A 20,186-nucleotide genomic window follows, 5' to 3' on the forward strand; every position below is an offset into this window, starting at 1 on the left:
TTTCCTGACATTAGCATGTAGCGTCATGTTGAAGTGTAGGCTACATAATACTCACGCATCAAATGACAACTGCAGAAGTACTGCTTGGAGTGCCTGTACCCCTGCTTTGGAATAACTGCCATACAGACCCCTTTAAAATATATGTTTTCCCTGTACACATAATAATCTGAATACAACCCTAATACACACACATACAGTGCATCTGCCTAAAGCTATTTTTTTCTGTCATTATTTTAAATATATAACACTGCTTCAATACTTTGTTTTATCTCCAGCACCATTTATTCTTCTTATCTTCTGAATATCCCCTCCTCCACTACTGCACAACCTCATTAAAGTTTCATCCAAGCTATTCTTCGAAATACACACAACTTAAAAGGGCTGCCATACAACAAGAAAGGCTTTTTATCCATGTGTGTGACCTGCTGAGCTCTTGCTCATTCCTAAACTGGGTTTGTCTCATTTTAAGAGTTTACATTTTATATGAAAAGCAAGAATAGAGATAAACATAGAAGCAAATAGAGTACTCGAACCATTGTTACCTCTAACTCAGGGATAATCGACTTGCTTTGCTCTGGGGCCACTTCTGCAAAAATGACAGGAGGCCAGAGGCCAGTCGCAGCAGCCCCGTATATGTTTCTGGGATTTTAGGATATTTCTAGGATTTTAGGATGTTGTGGATTTAAGGACATCTGGGATCTGAGGGAGTTTCTATAATTTTAGACCATTTCTAGAATTTTAGGACATTGGGGGCTTAGCTAGGACCTTTGTCGGGGGGTGTGGGTTGCCCTCTACTGGCACTTTTGTTGATAAACAAGCTATATTTTGATGCTGTTCTATGCACTCTGGCAACTTATATACTGAAAGTACAAAAACAATTCCCAGTGTGAATAACTTTTTTTTATTGTGTAGTGGAAAAAGGCTGGGGGTTACCCGGCACCCTATTGGGGACCATCATTTTTCACTGCTACATTGTTTTTTTTGTTTTTTTAGAAGCGAATAACTCACGTTAGGATTTAATGAAAGGGTTTTATTGCAGCTAACCTTTCTTACTCAACCCATCAGGACCCTTTGTAAAACCTCAGAGACAGATGGGTGGAGAGGGAGAGAAAGAGGAAGCCCATCCTGATGTTCTATATATACCCCAATCCCAATAGCAGCCTCTGTCTCTGTGCTGCAGCCTGCCAGCCGGAGCAAAGGCCCAGCAGTCCGGCTCGATAAGGAGCCTCTTTGTCTGCCTCTATGGCTCTCAACAGGAGCAAAGTCGATTCCACACAACACAAGGGGCTCAAACACTGAGGCTCACCATCAGGCCGCAGGTGAAGCATTTACGCTGCTTCTACATATTGTGAAACAGTGATAAAAAGAAGAGGGAATTAAACTTGCGTCACTGTGTTTGCTGTAATGATACGCTGCCCCCTGTGACTCTGTAGGAGCGAAGGGAGTCTCAATGATACTGTAATTGCTCGCTCCTTTCCTTGTTTTCATGAAGGCTGACTGTGGAGAGACCTGGCAGGAAGTGTTTGTGGTAAAGTGAGACTGCGGATGAGTGCTGCGTGAGAAAGAGGCTGGTATGTTAAGGTGTTATTGTCTTGCTGTGTAAGAGAATGTCATGTTCGTTTCAGTTCCCATAGGCTCCTGACGTCCACAGAGTGGGACTCATGTTTCAGCCCCCCTGACTACGCACCACCGATACTTCGTATTGCTGCTCACATTTTTCAAAGCATCAGCTTTTATGTTGACATCCTTCCTTAAGACAGTCATTTGTGTGCCTGCATTTCATTTCAGTGGAAAAATGATTGTCATATATCAATTGGAACATTCTGTCATATTTTCCTGTTCGTCAAACTTGCATCATTGTCACATGGTAATGCAGCTGAATGAAGGGGAGTATCTGCCAGAAACTTTTCTCCCACGTCCTTAGTTTGACCTTAACGATAACAAACTCACTAACAGTCTGGTGGGTAGGATTTAGATGGATATATTGACAGAAATGGAATGTAATACAATAAGTATGTTTTCTTATGTGTATTATTCCTGAAAAGAAGAACGGTTTTGTTTCTGTTACCTCAGAATGAGGTATGTTATATCTAAATAGAGAGCAGATCCTCGAGACTGCCATGTTGCACCACTATGTTTGTACAGTAGCCCAGAACAGATAAACCAGACAATTGCTCTCGATAATGACTATGTAACACAATGGATGTGCAAGTTCTGTAATGAACATGAGAAAGCCTTCATACAATGAAATACACAAGTGGTACAAATAAAGTATCTGTTTTAACTTAAAAGTTATTGTCCGGCATTCCTTAAATGTTTAAGATTACAAAACTACCTCACCTTTTCTTCAATGTAAAATTTTAAAGCACCCTGAAGAATCACTTTTTTAAGTTAAAATAATTAGTTTACTTTTACAGTGTACCCGATACTGTTACAAACTCCCTTGATTATCAGCAGTGATATAGCTCATAACAAAAGGTGTATCCTTATTGAAAATAATAGCTGCACCCTTTGATTTGGACTTGAAATTTGATGAGTATACTTGACCAACTCATTCCTTATGCAACTTACAATTGTCAGAGAACCTAAGGCGAGTCTTTTTGGGGAAAAAAAGGAAAATACTAGCTCTAAAACGCATTTTTTTCTTTTGCATTTTTTACAATTTACATTTTTTACACCATGGTTGCATCGAAAAAACACTGATTTCTTTTACTCCATGTTTTTACTAGTTAGTTTACTAGTTTAGTTAATTAGTTTATTAGTTACTAGTACCTGCTCAGTTTGTTCTAAAGTGTCATGAACATCTGGATGTAAAGTTATCAGAGAAAAAAAGGTGAGGACACATTAGCAGGTGCTGGGCCAATGCCAAACAGCATCAGAGAAACCATGATTTGTAACGTGAATTTGCTTTACTCTGTGTTTTTATGAGTATAAATCACTGGGTTCATTTGATTTGGAGAGGAAGAGACCTCTGTAGATAGTTCCTCACACGGTAAAAACCTCCTGAACGTCTGAATCCAAACTAAGGTGAGCACACATTAAGTTATCAAAGAAAAACTGTGATCACACATTTGCAGGCTGGGCAAACGAGCCATCTGCGACATGCTGAACAGTGTCGAAGCGACACTGATTAATGAAGTGAAAGTGCTTTATTTTATCACCTATTTCATTTGTCTTGGAGAGGAGGACACCTCAGCAGACAATTTGGCTCCTGGTTAAAACCCCCTGAACAATGAATGCTGAAGGAAATCTAATTGGGAGAAGCTGCTGATTGAAATCTGCAATCATCACTGCATAGATGCCACTTAATCTCCCCAAATCTTACACACTGGAACTTTAAAATGACAGAAAAAGCTCAACCTTACTACCTCTAACCTAATGTCTAAACATATCTATTTCTAATATATGATTAAACATGACAGATATGGACCAGACGATCCCCATGTCACTGCTAACTCCACCTGTTAGCCTCAGGAGAGTACACACTGTACTGCACACAGTGTATTACAAATGTCTGATGCAATACACACAAAGTCGCCAACCGCTGCTTTTCACATGATAGTGAGGAGCTTCACCGGCTGGGCAGAACGAGTGCCAACGTCCCACCACACAGACACCCAGACCATCAGGAGGAGTGACTTCCTTTAAGTATCATTAATATTTGAATTAGATTGTTGTGTAAGGTTCATATGACTGTTTTGTTACAATCTTATAACCACTGGAAGTAGAAAACACAGATCAGTGTGGACTGAAAAGCTCACACCTGGCTGATGAATGATGTTGAGTGTTTAGTTATGTCAATAATGTCAATCCAATTGATTGGATTACTGAATCAATAAGAACAGCCAATATGGTTGTTAGAAAACCATATTAGTTACTATTTTGACCACTTGGTTGTTACAATAAGCTGTGAACACAACACTGACATATTATCATTTTATAAAGTTGAAATGGCAACACTTTACTGTTTACACCCCCAGCGTTGTTATCAAGTATCTGGTTCTTTTAAAGCTCCACTTTTACCACTTTTCCACAAACATAGAACAGGTTCTATTCCAGTTCCTGCACTTAATTTTTGAAGTGTTTAGATTATTTTGACCAAAACACATCGGTTTGGTATCCGAAAAGCTGGTTCCCAGTGGGAACAACAAAAAAAAGGCAGATTTTTCTTGATCTGAGGTGCGAACCCTGAAGTCTGAACACAAGTGGGCATGCCATATTCTACAGGTGGGAAAGTTCTATGTCTTCTTATGGTTAAGAGGTGGTCCATGCTTGTTTTTGGAAAAAACAAATATAAAAAACTTCAAAGACATCATTGCGATCTGCCATCTTGCTACTGCTGTTTACTTCTTGTTCAATTCCCTCTATTGATGATGCGTAATTGATTACAGTGGTTCTGATCAAAACTGGTGGAAATACAGACTGGTTTCCTCAATTGCACCACAGTTCCAAAAGTGCTGAATGGAAATGGTTCAAGAACCAGAGCTTCTTTGGTGGATGAAGGGTATGAGTTACCAGCTATTCACAAAACTCGTCTGTCTCATGTTTGGCACGGAGGGAGTACCATATTGTGGGTTTATCAGAGCTAGTGCTAAAAACAGCTGCCTGCATGGAACAAAGAGAGTTGATCAAAATAGTAAAAAAAACAACAAAAAAAAAACCAATTAACTGAAAAACTCTAAAAACTAAAATGCTCCATAGAGCTCAGGGCACCTGCAGAGTCATGCAAGAATGCACGACACGCCCCCCAAAAAATCCTATTGCAATTATTTTGACAGATATTGTGATTACATTATAAGTTGCGATTTTAGTGGGAATGTTAATTTTTGCATTTCATTTTCCCTGAAAACAATATTAAAATGATGATTGTGTGATTTTTGATTTGTAGGCCACTGCATCACTGTAGCACCACAATGCTACATCTAGAATGGTATGCTGTGACACATTTTACCTTGATTGAAAAATTGCAGCTCCTGTGATTTAGATATTGCACTTGACCAAACTGCGATTTTGATAATACTTTAACTAATTGTGCAGTCCTCAGACATGTAATAATTCTTTGTGAATTCATCACTACAAGTGACACCTTTCATTTTACACATAGATATACGTTACAATGTAAATGTATTAGAAATACAAATATTGATTAGTGCATTACAACTATTTTACAACTATCTGCTTTAGTTTAAATGAAAGCTACAATTCTGAAGATCCACCAACGTACTTCATGTGGCACCCTGACTGTCTAACTATAACCCCTTTTTTCACTGCATATAGAAACAGATTTGAGAAAAAAAGAGAAGTCACTTATAAATAAATATATTATTCAAAGAACCCCTTTCCAAAAACAGAAACAACTTTCTTATGTTGCCGTTCTTATCTTTGAAGGGAAATTCTACTTTCTTCTTTCACAAGCTCAACTGCAGAAGAGGACCCGGAGCAAGTAGGCATGAAAGTGTGTTGCTCTAGGGCACTTCAGCAGAGTAGATGTTTGTTTTCAGAGCTCGTGCATATGTATCCCACCTAAAGAGGCACTCTACCATCTTACACAAGTTCAGTTAACTTGTCATGAAGAGTACTATTCAGCATGTAAAAACCGTAAAAACAGTTGTATAATGTCTCATGTGGCTCTAAAGGAGCTTTCTTTAGTCTGAGGAAATAACTCTAATGATGTTGTAATGATGTCAACTCAGCTTGGAGCAACTTTTAACAGAAAGTCTATGTTAAAAACAAATAAAATAAAATACATCTAAAGGACACAGGCATTTACCAGGCCAGGTCTCACAATGGGTGCTATTGAGTTGCATAATGGGAAATGGAGGATTCAGTGTTTTGCAACCCGTTCTCATTCCCAGGTTATTAAATACTGATGCTTTGTCATACTTAAGCATCTCATGAAACACATGGGATACCCTTTAGTGTCTGCATGTGACACACAGCTGTCCCCCTTGCCAAAAATGTTGCAACATGTGGTTGATGTTATGAAAAGGTTGCAGTTAGGTTTCAGGCAACAAAAATGGTTCAGAAAAAAAAAATCACGTTTTGGCTAAAAATTATTGTTACAGGGTTAAAGATGAAAAGGTGAGACAAAACAACATAAATGCATGACATTAATTTATTAACCATGTGTCACCCATACATGAGTAACATAATGTGTCATTAAAACAATGTTGACTTTTATTTTATTAGGGGACATGAACAGCAGTCTCCTGGGTGACAGTCCTGTGTTTGTTTCACCCATACACGCCCCCTCCCTCCTGCCTTATGTGGACTTTCTTGCCATGGGCTGATTATGAAAAAATCGGTCCCTTGGTACAGTAATTCAAAAGTGGTTTTGCTTCTCTTCTGAGTCATTATGCATTTTGGGGCAACTTTGTGTCATTTTGGGGTTTTCGTTTTGCCACTTTTTGTTGTTATTTTATCTCTCCTTGCAGTTCATTTGCATTTTTTGTGGTCATTTTGAGCCTCTGGGTCACTACATTCTAATTTGAGTGATATTTTGCAGGTGAAGGCCCCCGCCACATTTTGCTCTTAGACCTGTGCCTGGCTGGCTTGTTCAGTAATCTATCCATGCTTATCACTATTAATATCATGTCAGTTGCCCTCAGCAACAAAAATTGCCACAGGCGTGTTTAAATTGTAGTTGAAAGCCTGATGCGTCTCATAAAGATGCAGAAGGGGGCCCTCAGTATTGGTATCACACACGGAGAGGCAAGACAAAGTGTCAGTGTTTGACAACCCAGGAACACAAACAGACTGTGTTTTTTTAGGGCTTCACCCATTGGGACTAAAAATCAGGATATCTCTGTCTCTGCTGCTTCAATTTATAATCATGCAAGTCCACCAACTTTATGGGAAAGCAATACTTCACTCTCAAGAGAAGTCAGGACATTCTCCTTACTCAGTGGTGGAATGCAACAAAGTACATTTACTCAAGTACTGCACGAAAGTATGGGTTCGATGTACTTGTACTTAATTATTTTCTTGTCATGCCACTCATATGCCACATACCTAAACACCACATTCCAGAAGGAAATATTGCACTTCTAAGTTCACTTCATTTACTCAATAGCTTGAGTTAGTTTACAAATAAACATCTTTGCATAAAATCACATGAGAAGAATTTTTAAAATATGGTGTTTTGTTATTAATTAAATTACCGATATTAACAGTTTACACAGGTACAGCTGCAATGATTATTTGTGTAACAAATCAGTCAATTCTCTGAGAATAATTGCCAACTATTTTGATAAATATTCATGTCTTTTTCTTTTCTTTTTTTTTTTTTTTTAAATAATTTTGAGTTTTGGGGGTGTTTTTTCTCTTTTTTTCGTTTTTTGCATATGTTGTATTATGTTGTTTTGGCTGATTTCTTTTTCTTTTTTAAAGTTTTGAGTTTGGGGTGTTTTTTTCAACTTCTTTATTTATAATTTTGAGTTTGGGGGTGCTTTTCAATATTTTTTAACTAATTTAGATTGGGGGGTGTTCTATTTTTTTTTTTATATAATTTTGATGTTTTTTCTTTTTTGTTTGTCTGCATTGGGTAATTTCACTTTTAATAGTTTTAGTACATTTTCCTGATTATACTTGCTTTTACTTGAGTCACATGTTCACTACAGGACTTATACTTGTAACAAAGTATTTTCAGAGGGCGGTATTAGTACTTTTACTTAAGTAAAGGATCTGAATACTTTTTTCAACTCTGTCCCTTCTCAACACCATGTAACTTTTCTTGCCAGAGTGGTGAAGTATAAAGAGTAAGACTGGGCCGTGTTAGACTGGCAACTCCAAGAACTACCACTTCCTCTCTTCTCCCTCTTTCCCTCTGGTATCCTTTCCAGCACCGTTTTGTTTCCCGTTCTCCCATCTTTATACGCTCTGCAAAGAAAAGCTGACCAAACTGAAACAGAACAGTCACGTGTGCAAGTGTGTGGATGCCTTGTGTATGCGTGTGTGTATGTAGGGTGTTTGTCCCCGGCGGCATGTAAGGACGGGACGACTACGAGGAGTGTGTTCTGAGCTGTGAAGTGGGTGTCTGTCAGGATAACAACACAGTGGGATGTATGATAACGGCACACATACACACCAGCATACGCTGTGTTCCTCACCCACAAAACTCCTCAACTCAATGTCATGCTTTGACAAAATGCCGACAGAAGTCCCCCTCAGGCGCTGCCATGACAAGCTCGCTGCTCTTCTTATAAATAAAACAGCCGAGTAAAAATGCAAAACGCACAGATAGACTTACACAAACACAGGCACACCGCAAGACAATCGTCAGCTATAGTCCTTAAGCACAAAGATGTTCTTGTCACAGATCTTATCTTAAATATTCACAAGTCTATTCTGCTTTTTTTATGTCATACTCAAACAATGTATTGCACAGTTGCCCTCAGACGCTAAAGGAACGGGAAGACGAAGAAGCCGAGGCAGGGCTGGCTGAGTTGATTGATGGCAGTGTGAGATGTGGCGAGGTGTCAGTTTGGGACGCGCAATTTTTGCCTGACTCAAACACAAGACAGCAGAAGGGAGACGCACATACAAACACACACCCATCAGAAACCCTTAAGACTTAATCCATCACACCAGAACTGACAGATTGATGTGAAATGGGGAAAAAAGAGAACACCAGGGGACAAAAGAGCAGGAAAAACATAAAAACCACACTGAGACTCAGGGGCCCAAACACACACACATTTCAAAAGACACAGTCAGTCAAAAGCTGAATGTGTATCCCTCGGAGACTGGGCCCAGGTGAGTCCGAGTGATGCTGGCACACTGCTCCCCACAATGGCCCAGATAAACAAAGAGAGCACACACACAGAATATGGTCCAGAACGGGGCTTATATAATGTATTTTCTGCTAACATGGTAACTGCACACTCATCTTCCCTGGGGTGAACTCGGCTCAGCTGGGCCGGACATGAATGCTGGGAGATGTTGAGGAGAGGGGAGGGGGAGCTTGAGAGGAAAAACAAGGACTACAGCGGTGCACCGACGAGCCTCCTCAGGACCAGGAGGTCTAATGGAAAGCCAAAGCGCTGTAACAAGGTCACGGCAGGAAGTGCAAACACAAGCGTAAACAAACAGAGCACTTCCATGGAAAATTGGCTTCTGCTTTTTCTCATTTTTTTAACACATATACAAACAGTGGATAGCGTGCAGATGAAGTGGCCTCTGTCATTTTTACACATCACATTTCCAAGGTCGCGTGCTGTGTCATCACGCGCCGCTGGCCTCCAGCGCATGAGATTCAACGTCTCTCGCTTGCTTTCTGAGTACAACTGCTTCATATTTCTCCACACAGAGAGCGATGCAGGATCATGTATCATATTACTGTGGCTGTCTGAGCTTTGCAGCTCCATGTTTACTGATCTATCACTTCCTCTATTACACCACCCCCTTATCTCAGGCAGAAGGAATGAGAGTCAGACAGGGAGAAAGACTGCATCTGTTGACCTCAGAAAATCACGTTCATGACTTCCACCAGGGGGTCTTGGACATTTTTCAGACTAAGGACCAGAATGAGCAGAGATCCCCTAGACTATGTAAAATTGAGTTGAATATCAAAATGGTCTACAATTAGGTGTGGGGCGGCCTAAAAGGACATATAAAAACATACCCTTTAATGGTGCATACAATACTGAGCTATCAAAATATTAATTACTGGCAGATCAAATATTTATAGATCATGTATTTTTCTGTAGAGGACAGTGTGTCGTAGTCTTGTGCTCGAAAAGTTACCAAACGATTCATTATTGCTCACAAGAATGACCGTACACTTGAAATAAGTATACAGCTTATTGAACGAAATGTTTTAATTGTATGCAACTGTTGGGTAATTAGCTCCTGTTCTGGATTGGTGCTACAGAGTGATTTAACATTAACCAGCTGATAGGATTGCACAAGGATTCATGGGTAACAGCTACCCTTTAATTCATGTTGTGTACTGTAAATTAAATTCTTTAATAAATAGTAAATTTATCTTTGAGAACAATATGTTGGATTCATGTCAACATGTTTTTTTTTTGTTTGTTTTTTTAAATATTTTTTTGGGCTTTTATTGCTTTTAATTGACAGGACAGTGTGTGTGTCAAAGGGGAAGACATGCAGCAAAGGGCCAAGGCTGGATTCAAACCTGCGGCCACACAGGCAAGACACCTTCTCTGTACACAGAGAGCCACTCTATCCACTGAGCCACCAGGCGCCCCAGTCAGCTTGTTTTTTTCAGACATATTTCATTCAATTAAAAAATAAAAAATAAATTAAATTAAAACTTAAATTCCCAAACAATACCTATGCGGCCCTCCAGCAGGGAATCTTGGGACCCCCGTTGAAAACCCAGGACTTTGATGAACATATGATTTTATGTATTTCAAGTCTGAAGTGTTAAAACATAAAATTTCAACAGATACTAAGCAGCTATTAAAACAGGAAAAATATAAGCCTTAGATATGAAAAAGATATGTTTGAACCGTTCAATCATCAGCTCAAGCTCCACTTACTCAAGTTTTCCAGAACTTTCTACTACATCTGACTTACCTCCTCGCTGAATGGAGTTTACCCAGTTGCTATGGAGATAATACTTTTAGACTGACTCTACTTTAAGATGATCTTTTGTTTTTTTATGCTAACACCATGTCATTATGAGAGTTTGTCATACGACAGACTAGTTTGTTTATGTATTACATTTTAACTTTAAATTATGTTATGATGTTTTTGACACATTGTTTTATGCGCCCTGGTATTTTTTTTATACACATTGTTAAATAAATTTCCAAAGACAAAATGGGTGTATCTAATTAGCCATTTCTTTCTGAAATCCAGTGTCTGATGCACTCTTTTAGCCACAAAAAGCACCCCAAAGTTTCCTTATGACTGTCTAGATACACCAGATTAACTAATTTAAACCCCTTAATTATTTTTTATAAATTTATTTTTTTGATCAGGTCTTTGAAAATGCATTTTCTCTTTATCTGTATTTTTAACTGTATTTCCTCATTCAGAATTTTGTGTCAAGATTAGTAATCTTTAGTATATTGTATTCAGTATGTTGATAAGTAAACATAAGATAAGTGTGTTTATCCAAGAAATCAAGAGCAATTTAATCATATTTTAAAAGGCTGATCACTGTAAAATTGCTCAGAAGGAAAGTGAAAGGGAGAACTGAGACTAAAACTATTTAAAAAAAGGAAAAGTAATGGATGTGATGGAGCAGAAGATCACATGAGTGAGTGAGTGAGTGAGTGAGTGAGCACATGAATGCCTTCCAATGTATTCTTCCTGTTTACAGAATATACAGTATATAGGTCAGCTCTACAGGCTGCGAAGGCCCCTGTATGACCACCACATACTTTATTGTACACTGTCTTCCTTCCTGTGCCAGAGGGCTGAGGGCAGAGCGCTCACAGGAAGGAGGGCAACCATGCAAAGCTAAATAATGCAGTGGCTCAGTCTCCACATTATGACCTAGTAAATGGCTGGTTATACAAACACTCAGACCCTCTTGGGCTGCCCAGTCTGACAGCACAATCAGAAAGATGAATGGACCGCCTATTATGAACTAATTTATTGCTATTGAAGCTGGGGTCAATTCACTCAATTCAGTATTGTTTTATTCTGCGCAACTCCCACACAATAACTCTGTATAGACTGGGTGTATAACAAGCAAATTTCACCCCTGAGTTGAGTTTCAGAATGGCATATTGCCATGCATGTTGCCAGAAAGGTTATCTAAACAAAGTGTGAAAGGGTGAAATTAACGAAATAGTCTATATTTAGGGTTAATGGAAGATACTTGTCATGCAACTCCACAAACTGAGCATCTCTTGCATGCTGCGGGCCTGTGTGTTGACAGCTCCAGCTATAAGGAAAGCAGAATGAGTGAAACAAGGAGCCAGACAGACACACAATCACACACATAAAACCCCTCTCATTCACCTCTTCTCATTTCTAGACCTCAGAATGGCTCCAACAACTTCATGCACTGTGACACGTCTGCAGCCCCACAACTGGACAATCCAACTTCTGCACACATGCACACTGCATGTGTCAGCCTAAACATTCATGTCACACGCTCAAAGTAAGCAACTCACAGTCCGTGACAGCCCCCTCGGCGTCCCACCCTACCTTCGGTGTGGCAAGTGGAGGACAGGATGGTGCTCGGAGGGCGGAAGAGGTACGGGAGGTAACGGGAAAAACATTTCATCTTCTTCTCCGATGCTTGCCGACGGGTGAAGAGCGCTGCGTTGCGGGCTCCACATCCGCACTGCCGCCGCGACAGCAAGCCAGAGAGGAACCAGGGGGGTGCGGGAGGGGAAAGAGGCTCTCCGTCCGCGGCGCAGGGGGCTATGACAGCATCACTTTTCGCAGGCAGACAGCGCAGCCCAGGCAGGCAGGCAGGCAGGCAGCAGGCTCCGGTGAAACTGCGCGCCGCCCCGGGAGCAAAACAGCGCACAATGTCAGCGCACCTCCGCTTCCGTGTCGGTATAGTTCACTCTGTGCATGTAGTTGTTGGAGTGAGAGCAGGACAGGGGGTCGTGTCTGTCCTCTCGGATGGGAGGTCAATGTATGCGTGGTCTGCCGGTGTAAACACCCCCACCCCCTCTTGTCTCTGTGTCATCTTATTGGAGCTAAAAGAGAAATAACAGAGATGTTGATGGTGTTGTTCCCACGATGGAAGCAGATGAATCTGACAAAGCCATCATAATAGACTAACCCGTGATTTACATATTCACTAGTGTCAGTGTGATTTGCCGTTATGGGCCTGTTTTATTAGGTAGCCTATTACAATGCAAGTGTTAGCACTTTATTCTCAGTGATAGAAAAATGACAACAGTGCAATGTGTGGTAGGCCAAAACTTGATGAATCATACACAAAACTTGTTTCCAACTGCTGACCAGATATTGATTAATTGGGTTTGGCGCCATCTTGTGGCAATATTTCATATGGACAACAAAAGAGAGTTAATGTCGCAAAATAAAATAAATCCTGTTCAAAATGGTTGGAAAAGGAGACTTATAAAAATGTATATGTATCAATTTTAACTCGTGGTAACAACGCAGGACTATAAAAACTATTCAAAATGAACGAAATCTTGGGCCAAGGTAGTAGAATTCAAGCATTAAAACTAAACGCAACAGTGTTGTAAGGGCTGATACGACTGAATTTAAGAGTAAACAATCAGCCTACATGTGGTATTGAAACGCAAAAATGATTTACTCTGTTGTAATTTAGTTATTTTATCATATTTTATACATATGATTTGTTATTATTATTATCAGTTGTATTAGTATTATTATTGATTACATTATTGTTATTATTATCATCATCATTATTATTATTATTATTATTATTACTCCCGTTTTGTGTATTACATCTCCATTCAGGACTTACATTAAGTCCTAAAAGCACTTCATTAGTAATCGATTTTCGTTTTTCCTTTTTTTGTACTTAGGTATAATTATGAATATGTATCTTGCCATACTTGTTCTGTACATTTTCAGTCGATTAAAAAAAACTAGATGTAAGTGCTTGTGTTTGTGTTTTGTTTACTGTGATATATGTATTTTTTAGCCCCATTTTTTTGGACATCTCGCGAGACTTGAGTGTGAACTAATGCCAGCGGAAGTAGTATGCGAGTCTCTTTTCCGCCGGCCATAGAGGAGCAAACGGCAGGGTAAGAATTCCTGGCAGATAATTCACTAAAGTTATCACCATCCATCCTCCCTGTAATGTCAGTGTATATCCCTATAAAAGTCTAAACACCTTGTGAGCATTGTCACTATCAAAATAAGGCCAATATTGAACCCATATTGATGATATATTGGTAGTTAAAACCTGTCAGTATTTGGTGTCCCTGCTACGTCCGTCAGTATCCGCATGTCGGCTACGGATAGTGAAGGTGGTTGATTTCTGGTATTAGCGACAAATATTCGTCTTTCTTTACATGTAACTACTGTACTTTATCACCCGGACGACATTATTGCCGAGTTACTATTAGCATCGAGAATACTATGGCTCCAGGCAGTCTGTTATATTATGCTAACCTATTAGCGTCACTTTGCTAGCTTAGCATACCGCTTTGAAGACAACGTTATCATAAACTAGCCTGCTGGCTAATATGTTACTTTAATACTGTAAACTGGGGTGTTTCGAGTAACGTTAGACGCAACATTAATGGCGTAAATTTGTATATGTTTCAGTGAGGTCGCGTGAAGAGAAACGTGTTTTTAAAGCACTCATGTTGATAGTTGAAGTTTACACTGACTTTTTTGGAGTCTAGCTTTTACAGTGCAGCGTGCTGCTTGGTTGCTGGAGTAATGTTTTTAGCCGTTAAAGAGTTTTTCGTCAAATAAATGCATATTGTCTGACCAGTGCACGTAGTTAACTTTGTATAATCTCTGTGTCTTGATTGCTCAAGCATCATGAAGCTGAATCCATTTGTAACATCCTCCCGCCGCAAGAACCGCAAGAGGCACTTCAATGCCCCCTCACACATCAGGAGGAAGATCATGTCTTCCCCTCTGTCCAAGGAGCTCCGACAGAAGTACAATGTGAGGTCCATGCCCATCCGCAAAGATGACGAAGTTCAGGTATCGAAGTTTGGATTGCTTAAAGATTTTCATATTTGTCTCATAAGGTGTAAGTTGCACTTGCGTGACCCTCTGTTGTTGACAAACAGGTCGTCCGTGGACACTACAAAGGCCAGCAAATCGGCAAAGTAGTGCAGGTCTACAGGAAGAAGTACGTCATCTACATCGAGCGTGTGCAGAGAGAGAAGGCCAACGGAACCACAGTCCATGTCGGCATCCACCCCAGCAAGGTGAGACAGTTGTGTAGATTGTGTAGATAGGTGTGCTTACTTAAATGAAATAAAGTGTAAGTTGTGATATTGTTAGACACTGTAGGTTACACCTGAAATGTTGGCAAATCTAAACTGAATGAGTAGCTGTGCGTGTTAAGATTCACACTTGAGAAATGGCAGAATTAGCATCTCACTGAGAACATGTGCATGTACAAAAATGTCAGTTTTTTGCTCTCATACTAAAAAAAAGCACATTTTCTAATAAGCTGTTAAAGTTTCCTACTAGTGTGGTGGGCTTGTTTGACTGCGTAAAGACAGTCCTTCAACCACAGTCTTGAAAAGGTTCGTGCTGTGATATTTGTGCATATTCAAAAACCTGTTTATCCAAGTCTTGAACAATTTAAAGTAGGTGTGTTTCTTCTTAGGACCAGAAATATGGGCTTTTCCTTTGAGCATGCATCTCTATCCCAGCCTTGTTAAGTGTTGGCAGGTTGGTTCTGCAACATCTCGATCAAAATATACAAAGCTGACTGTAAACAGGCAGCTGTTTGTTGCAAACTGGAAAAAACCCAAATGGAGACAAATTCCAGATGCGCTGTATACATGTCCAAAGAAAGTTCTTCTAATCCAAGTAACTCCAGCATGTCCCACATGACCTAATTGGAAATTATTCATTTACGAGAAATAAAAAGGCCTTTCATCTTAACACAATATGCTGTTTACCTGACATCAAATTCAGAATATTGTGATATTTGGCATAACAGTGGAATATAAGTGCACATTTCCACATAGCCACTGATGTGAAATGAAAATAAGTGTTGCAGAAACTGTTGAATGGCGAACATTAATTCCCTGGAAAAACTATACCCGCTCTGCTTTTGTTGTGCTCCTGAAGTACCAGAAAATCAGTCTTATATCATGGTTCAGAAGTTGCACGGCAAACCTCATAAGCACTTGGCAAAAGCGGTGGTGTCGGTAGAGCACTTAACTTGAAAGTGTCGGACCCTGCTTGACTTGAAGACTTGTAATACGGAAGTATTGCTGAGTTCTTGGCAGTGTCAGAGAGTCATTGTTTGTGGTGATATCTGAGGCTGTAGTTAGCGGTGTTATTGCATTGGACTGCATTATATTGAAGTGTCTGATGTTTTGTCTACCACAATTACGTACATTATGTGTTGGACATAATTCTCAAAGTTCTCTGAAACAGTAATAGGTTTAATGTCGTACCGTCAGTTTAAGACATTATTTCTGCACTTAGTTTCCACGAGGTCTATCAAATAATCCAGTCTTCAGCACTCTTGTCACCACCTTGAATTTTTAGTGTGCCTAACTACTAACTGTTTGACGCAAGGAATATGTACTTGATGTTTTTGTCAAAGATTTTGAAGTCAGTAGAAAACACGGAAGTGCAAAGAGGATTTGACAGCAATTTAACTCAAGTTTAAGGCAGTGTTGAACTTTGTCAGATTGAAAAGATAATACCCAAAAGTAGCAGTTATAGTCTGCAAAACCTTTTTTTTTTGTAACTGCATAATGATAATGTTCTTGCTAAATTTTGAGTACAGGTGAGAGTTAACACAATGATGATATTGAAGATATCAGGGCAGGAAGCAACATAAAACACAGTGCAAATCTGTTAAGTTGTTTAAACGTTGTGAGTGTAGACGGGTAATGAGTTTGCATTACATTAAAAAGGTGTTCCTGATGTTTTCGCTCATCTGTTTGTACTGTATTCAAATGATGTAAACAAATGCTTCAGTATAATGCAGTCCATTACGACATCATTTTTAATCTAGCCCCAAAACTGTACAACAGAGTCAGACAAACAATTAACATATCAACAAAACTGAAGTTTTTAAGTGAAGGTAGTATTTGTGCAAGTACTTAAAACAACACATCAAAGCACAGATGTAAATTAAATGGTGGTTGCATTCCATTCTGATGCTTCGGTTCTGGTATTGTGCCAGCGGCTCACTGTCAAACTCGTGCTTTAGCGAGACGCTTGAACAAATCTGAGCCCATGTTGTTGTTTGCAACACTTGTACTTTTCTTTCTGTGACATGTCAAAATGTCTGCTGTGAAAAGACTTGTGTTATTGTTACGTCCACTGCAGCAAACTTGCCAGTCCTCCAGTTTGTCCCTCTTTTTCACCAAGCTGCTGCAGCTTTATGGTGTAATGGTTTCTTGTATTTCATTTTTCTCGTGTCCATCAGCCCGGGAACCAGACAAATCTGCAAGCTTGTTTTATTGTCTCTGGCAGATTGGGTTGGGCTGATCAGAGCCGTATTCTTTGATATGGGGTGGGATTGGTACAATACCTGACAACTTGCAGAGTTTTCAAATTTTACACAAAAATACATTATATCATTTGTGGATTGTGCATCCTCATCCTGGCGACATTAGTGACATCACACCTAGCATAGTGAGGAGAAGAGCTGCTGAGGCATTTTCGAAAACAACTAAGATGGCTGTAGGCGACGTGGTCCTTGTTGAAGTTCTGTTTTAATTTTGACTGCAAAAATGGCAAACCTCATTCAGACATATTGTAGCTGCACCTTCACAGTTCTTTTCTGCACAGTGTAGTCAGTTTGCATTCGTCCATTGCTAAGAGCTACGTCATGTTCTGTTGATGTGACTGGTTGAAGGTCCGCCCAGCTGCGTCTAGAAGCATATTAATCCACGGTGATTGACAAAGGCCCTTGGAAATTGAACATTAACAGAAGTTCTAGACTAACTCGCCATTGTGATTTGGTCTGTCGATGTCAGGATGTGTGTCATAGCAGATACATCGCAATAATGAGGGTTTCTGTTAAATTGCAGTGTTCCAATAAGCTAAGCCTTAACTATTTTCTAAGCATGCACAATTTATACAGCCCTAGATTTGGCACACCTTATGCAGCCAGAATTCATGTTATCAATTACACCTTTGCTTTTCTTGTTGTAGCATCTTTATCTGTAGAGAAATGTTTGCTTCATCATTGTTAGAGTGACAGCAGTGGTTCATTTTACACCGACAGCAATCTGTGTAAAGCTGTGACCTAATACACATAGCTATGTAGATTTCCATGCTCAACGTGAGCACATAACTGCCTTTAATGAATACCTTCCACACAAAATGAAAGTTTGTAAATCATGCCACAGTACCTTGAATTTATAAAGAAAATTAGCATGCCTCTACAGAAAATGGTGAAAATATTGATGTATGGATTGATTGAAGACCACACTTCACAACCGCAAAACTACATCAAAGCATCTGTTAATAAACTCTACTACTCATGCGAAGTAATCAAAGTCTCATTTATCCAGTCGTATGCTCAGTTCTTCCAAAACATGTATCTAGCCAAAAATAACCCCTTAGCATTAAAGTCTGGCTTTGAAGATAGTGTGAATAAGTTTCGATTTCAGTTCAGTTTTCAATAGTAATGTTTTAGTGAAAATGCATGTGTTTAGGAAATATCGGAGCATACGACTGGATACAAAGATGATACTGCTGATAATAAACTGATTGCTTTTGTTAAATATGGTCCCCAGTCAATCTGTAAATGTTTGCTTTTTCTGTGTAGTCTTGCAGGAAAAACAAGTTTTCTCAATGAATTCCAGATAACAAGGATGACTGATTTATAAACAGTCGTTTTGAGGGTGAACAGCCCTTTTAAAGCCCAGCATCTGTGAAGTTTATTAGACCTCATGTCTTAAGCCTTGGTTATGGTGCCTGTTGCATTTCATTAATGGACTCTGTGTTGTGTATGTGTGGAACTGTCTGTGTTAGACCAGTAGACTTAAATCTTTTGCATAATTTGCACTGATAACTAGTCATTAAAACGTGCTCTGAACATGCCTTTTAATGTTATTGTTAGTTGTGATGTTGCCAGATTATTTTAAACTATGCTTCCCCTTTCTTAATGAAAGTAACACTGCAAATGAAGCCTTCCATGACTTGCTTACAAAGCCACTGTTTTTTTCCATTTGCAGGTGGTCATCACCAGGCTAAAGCTGGACAAGGACCGCAAGAAGATCCTGGAGCGCAAGGCCAAGTCTCGCGCTGATGGAAAGGAGAAGGGCAAATACAAGGAGGAGACCATTGAGAAGATGCAGGAGTGAAAATGATCTTTTGCTATCAATAAACTGTATAAATGGACCACGCTTCGTCTGTCTTGTGTTTTAGTTGTGGAGTTTGGATAGTTTTGTCATATATTTCTGGGTTAAGGACTTTCTGTTTCAAACATGCATACCTTATTTCAGGTAGTCTGAAGTCAAAGATTGTTGTACATCACCTGTTACAGAAGAAAAACGGGTCATTGTGATGTCTGTGTGAAGCCCATAAATGCACACAAACACTCCAGTGAAGTCATTTTTAATTCAGTGCTCAAAGTTACATTTACAACAGCCAAATGTTTAGTAAACTGATGGTGCAGAAGTCAACTCTCCAGATAAAAGTATTTTTGAATATGGATAAAGGCCCAGACATATTTACAAAGAAGTTCAGAATTTATTTGAAATTGGACTTTTGGTTGAAATCTCAGAATGTGTCATAGGAGGAAGCCGCTGATTGCTGGAGTGAAACGCTCGTGGGTTCATAGTTTTGTCTGACAGATCGAATTGCTCATTTTTTAGGCTTAGGCACTTAAACGAGCATCCCATAATTATAAGAAGTGACAAGGATTTGAATTAAACGCCACGTGCATCTTAGGGGGGAAGTTTTTATTTTAAAGTGTTACAAAGTCACAGTAAAGCCTTGAATGCATCATTTTTATTACAAAAAGGAGTCTGGTCGTGCTTGCATGGCACTGGTAGATCTGTAGTTCCACAAAATGGGCAATAGGTGTCACTTTTTTACCACCAGTATGAAGTCCAGAATAAAATACTGCTTGTACTTGTTGCATCTTTCCAGAAAGGTAAGACTTAAACCAGATATATGCTTCACAAATTAATGTTTAGTACAACTCTTCCCAATTAAATGTTGACACGCTGAATGCATATTAAGTATTTTCAAAACAGAGGTTGTACAACAATATTTCATAATAAAGAAAACATAAATTCAATTACATAAGTAAAATGTAGAGGGAATACTAAAAATAAAAAACCTTCAGGGTGTGCTATAAAGATGTAATTAAACTGAAAAGTCTAAACAACCTAACTGTCAAATCAATGAGTTTTAAATTTTCAATTGAGTATATTTTCTCTAAAATGCAAAATTAGTTTTTTATTATTTTTTTATTTTATGTATGTAATGTTTTGCTTAAATAATCAATAAATTGTGCACTTTTGAGAAATGAGCAGTATAACTAATTTGTCACTGGGATACCTTTATTTATGAATAAAAAAAACTTTTCTAAAGCATCCTCAAACCAAAAAGGTGACACAGAAAACAATCTAAAA

At 39.1% G+C, this 20,186-nt stretch overlaps 2 protein-coding genes across 2 annotated transcripts in view; one reads left to right on the forward strand and one right to left on the reverse strand.

Annotated features, from left to right (window-relative positions):
- ppp2r2ba (protein phosphatase 2, regulatory subunit B, beta a) overlaps nucleotides 1-12,497 on the reverse strand; it is a 59,484-nt gene extending 46,987 nt beyond the window's left edge. Inside the window, exon 1 of the mRNA XM_042492948.1 lies at nucleotides 12,130-12,497. Within this exon, the coding sequence (XP_042348882.1) occupies nucleotides 12,130-12,208 (79 nt within the window). The 5' untranslated portion in view covers nucleotides 12,209-12,497. The remainder of the gene's footprint in view (nucleotides 1-12,129) is intronic.
- Nucleotides 12,498-13,613: 1,116 nt separating this feature from the next.
- rpl26 (ribosomal protein L26) lies at nucleotides 13,614-18,945 on the forward strand. Its single transcript, XM_042493601.1, has 4 exons — nucleotides 13,614-13,679; nucleotides 14,424-14,595; nucleotides 14,685-14,825; nucleotides 18,780-18,945. Exons 1-4 carry the CDS (start codon nucleotides 13,636-13,638, stop codon nucleotides 18,906-18,908), a joined length of 486 nt encoding a protein of 161 aa, XP_042349535.1. The 5' UTR covers nucleotides 13,614-13,635; the 3' UTR covers nucleotides 18,909-18,945.
- Nucleotides 18,946-20,186: the final 1,241 nt, after the last annotated feature.

This window comes from Plectropomus leopardus, chromosome 9 (assembly GCF_008729295.1).
Source record: "Plectropomus leopardus isolate mb chromosome 9, YSFRI_Pleo_2.0, whole genome shotgun sequence".
Taxonomy (NCBI): Eukaryota; Metazoa; Chordata; class Actinopteri; order Perciformes; family Serranidae; genus Plectropomus; species Plectropomus leopardus.

What these genes read in the sequence shown, in the direction of transcription:
- rpl26 (XM_042493601.1), top strand. Translation starts at nt 13,636, where the DNA reads ATGCGAGTCTCTTTTCCGCCGGCCATAGAGGAGCAAACGGCAGG. An exon ending in ATAGAGGAGCAAACGGCAGG is followed by an intron (nt 13,680 to 14,423) that starts GTAAGAATTCCT and finishes TGATTGCTCAAG; the next exon opens with CATCATGAAGCTGAATCCAT. An exon ending in GCAAAGATGACGAAGTTCAG is followed by an intron (nt 14,596 to 14,684) that starts GTATCGAAGTTT and finishes GTTGACAAACAG; the next exon opens with GTCGTCCGTGGACACTACAA.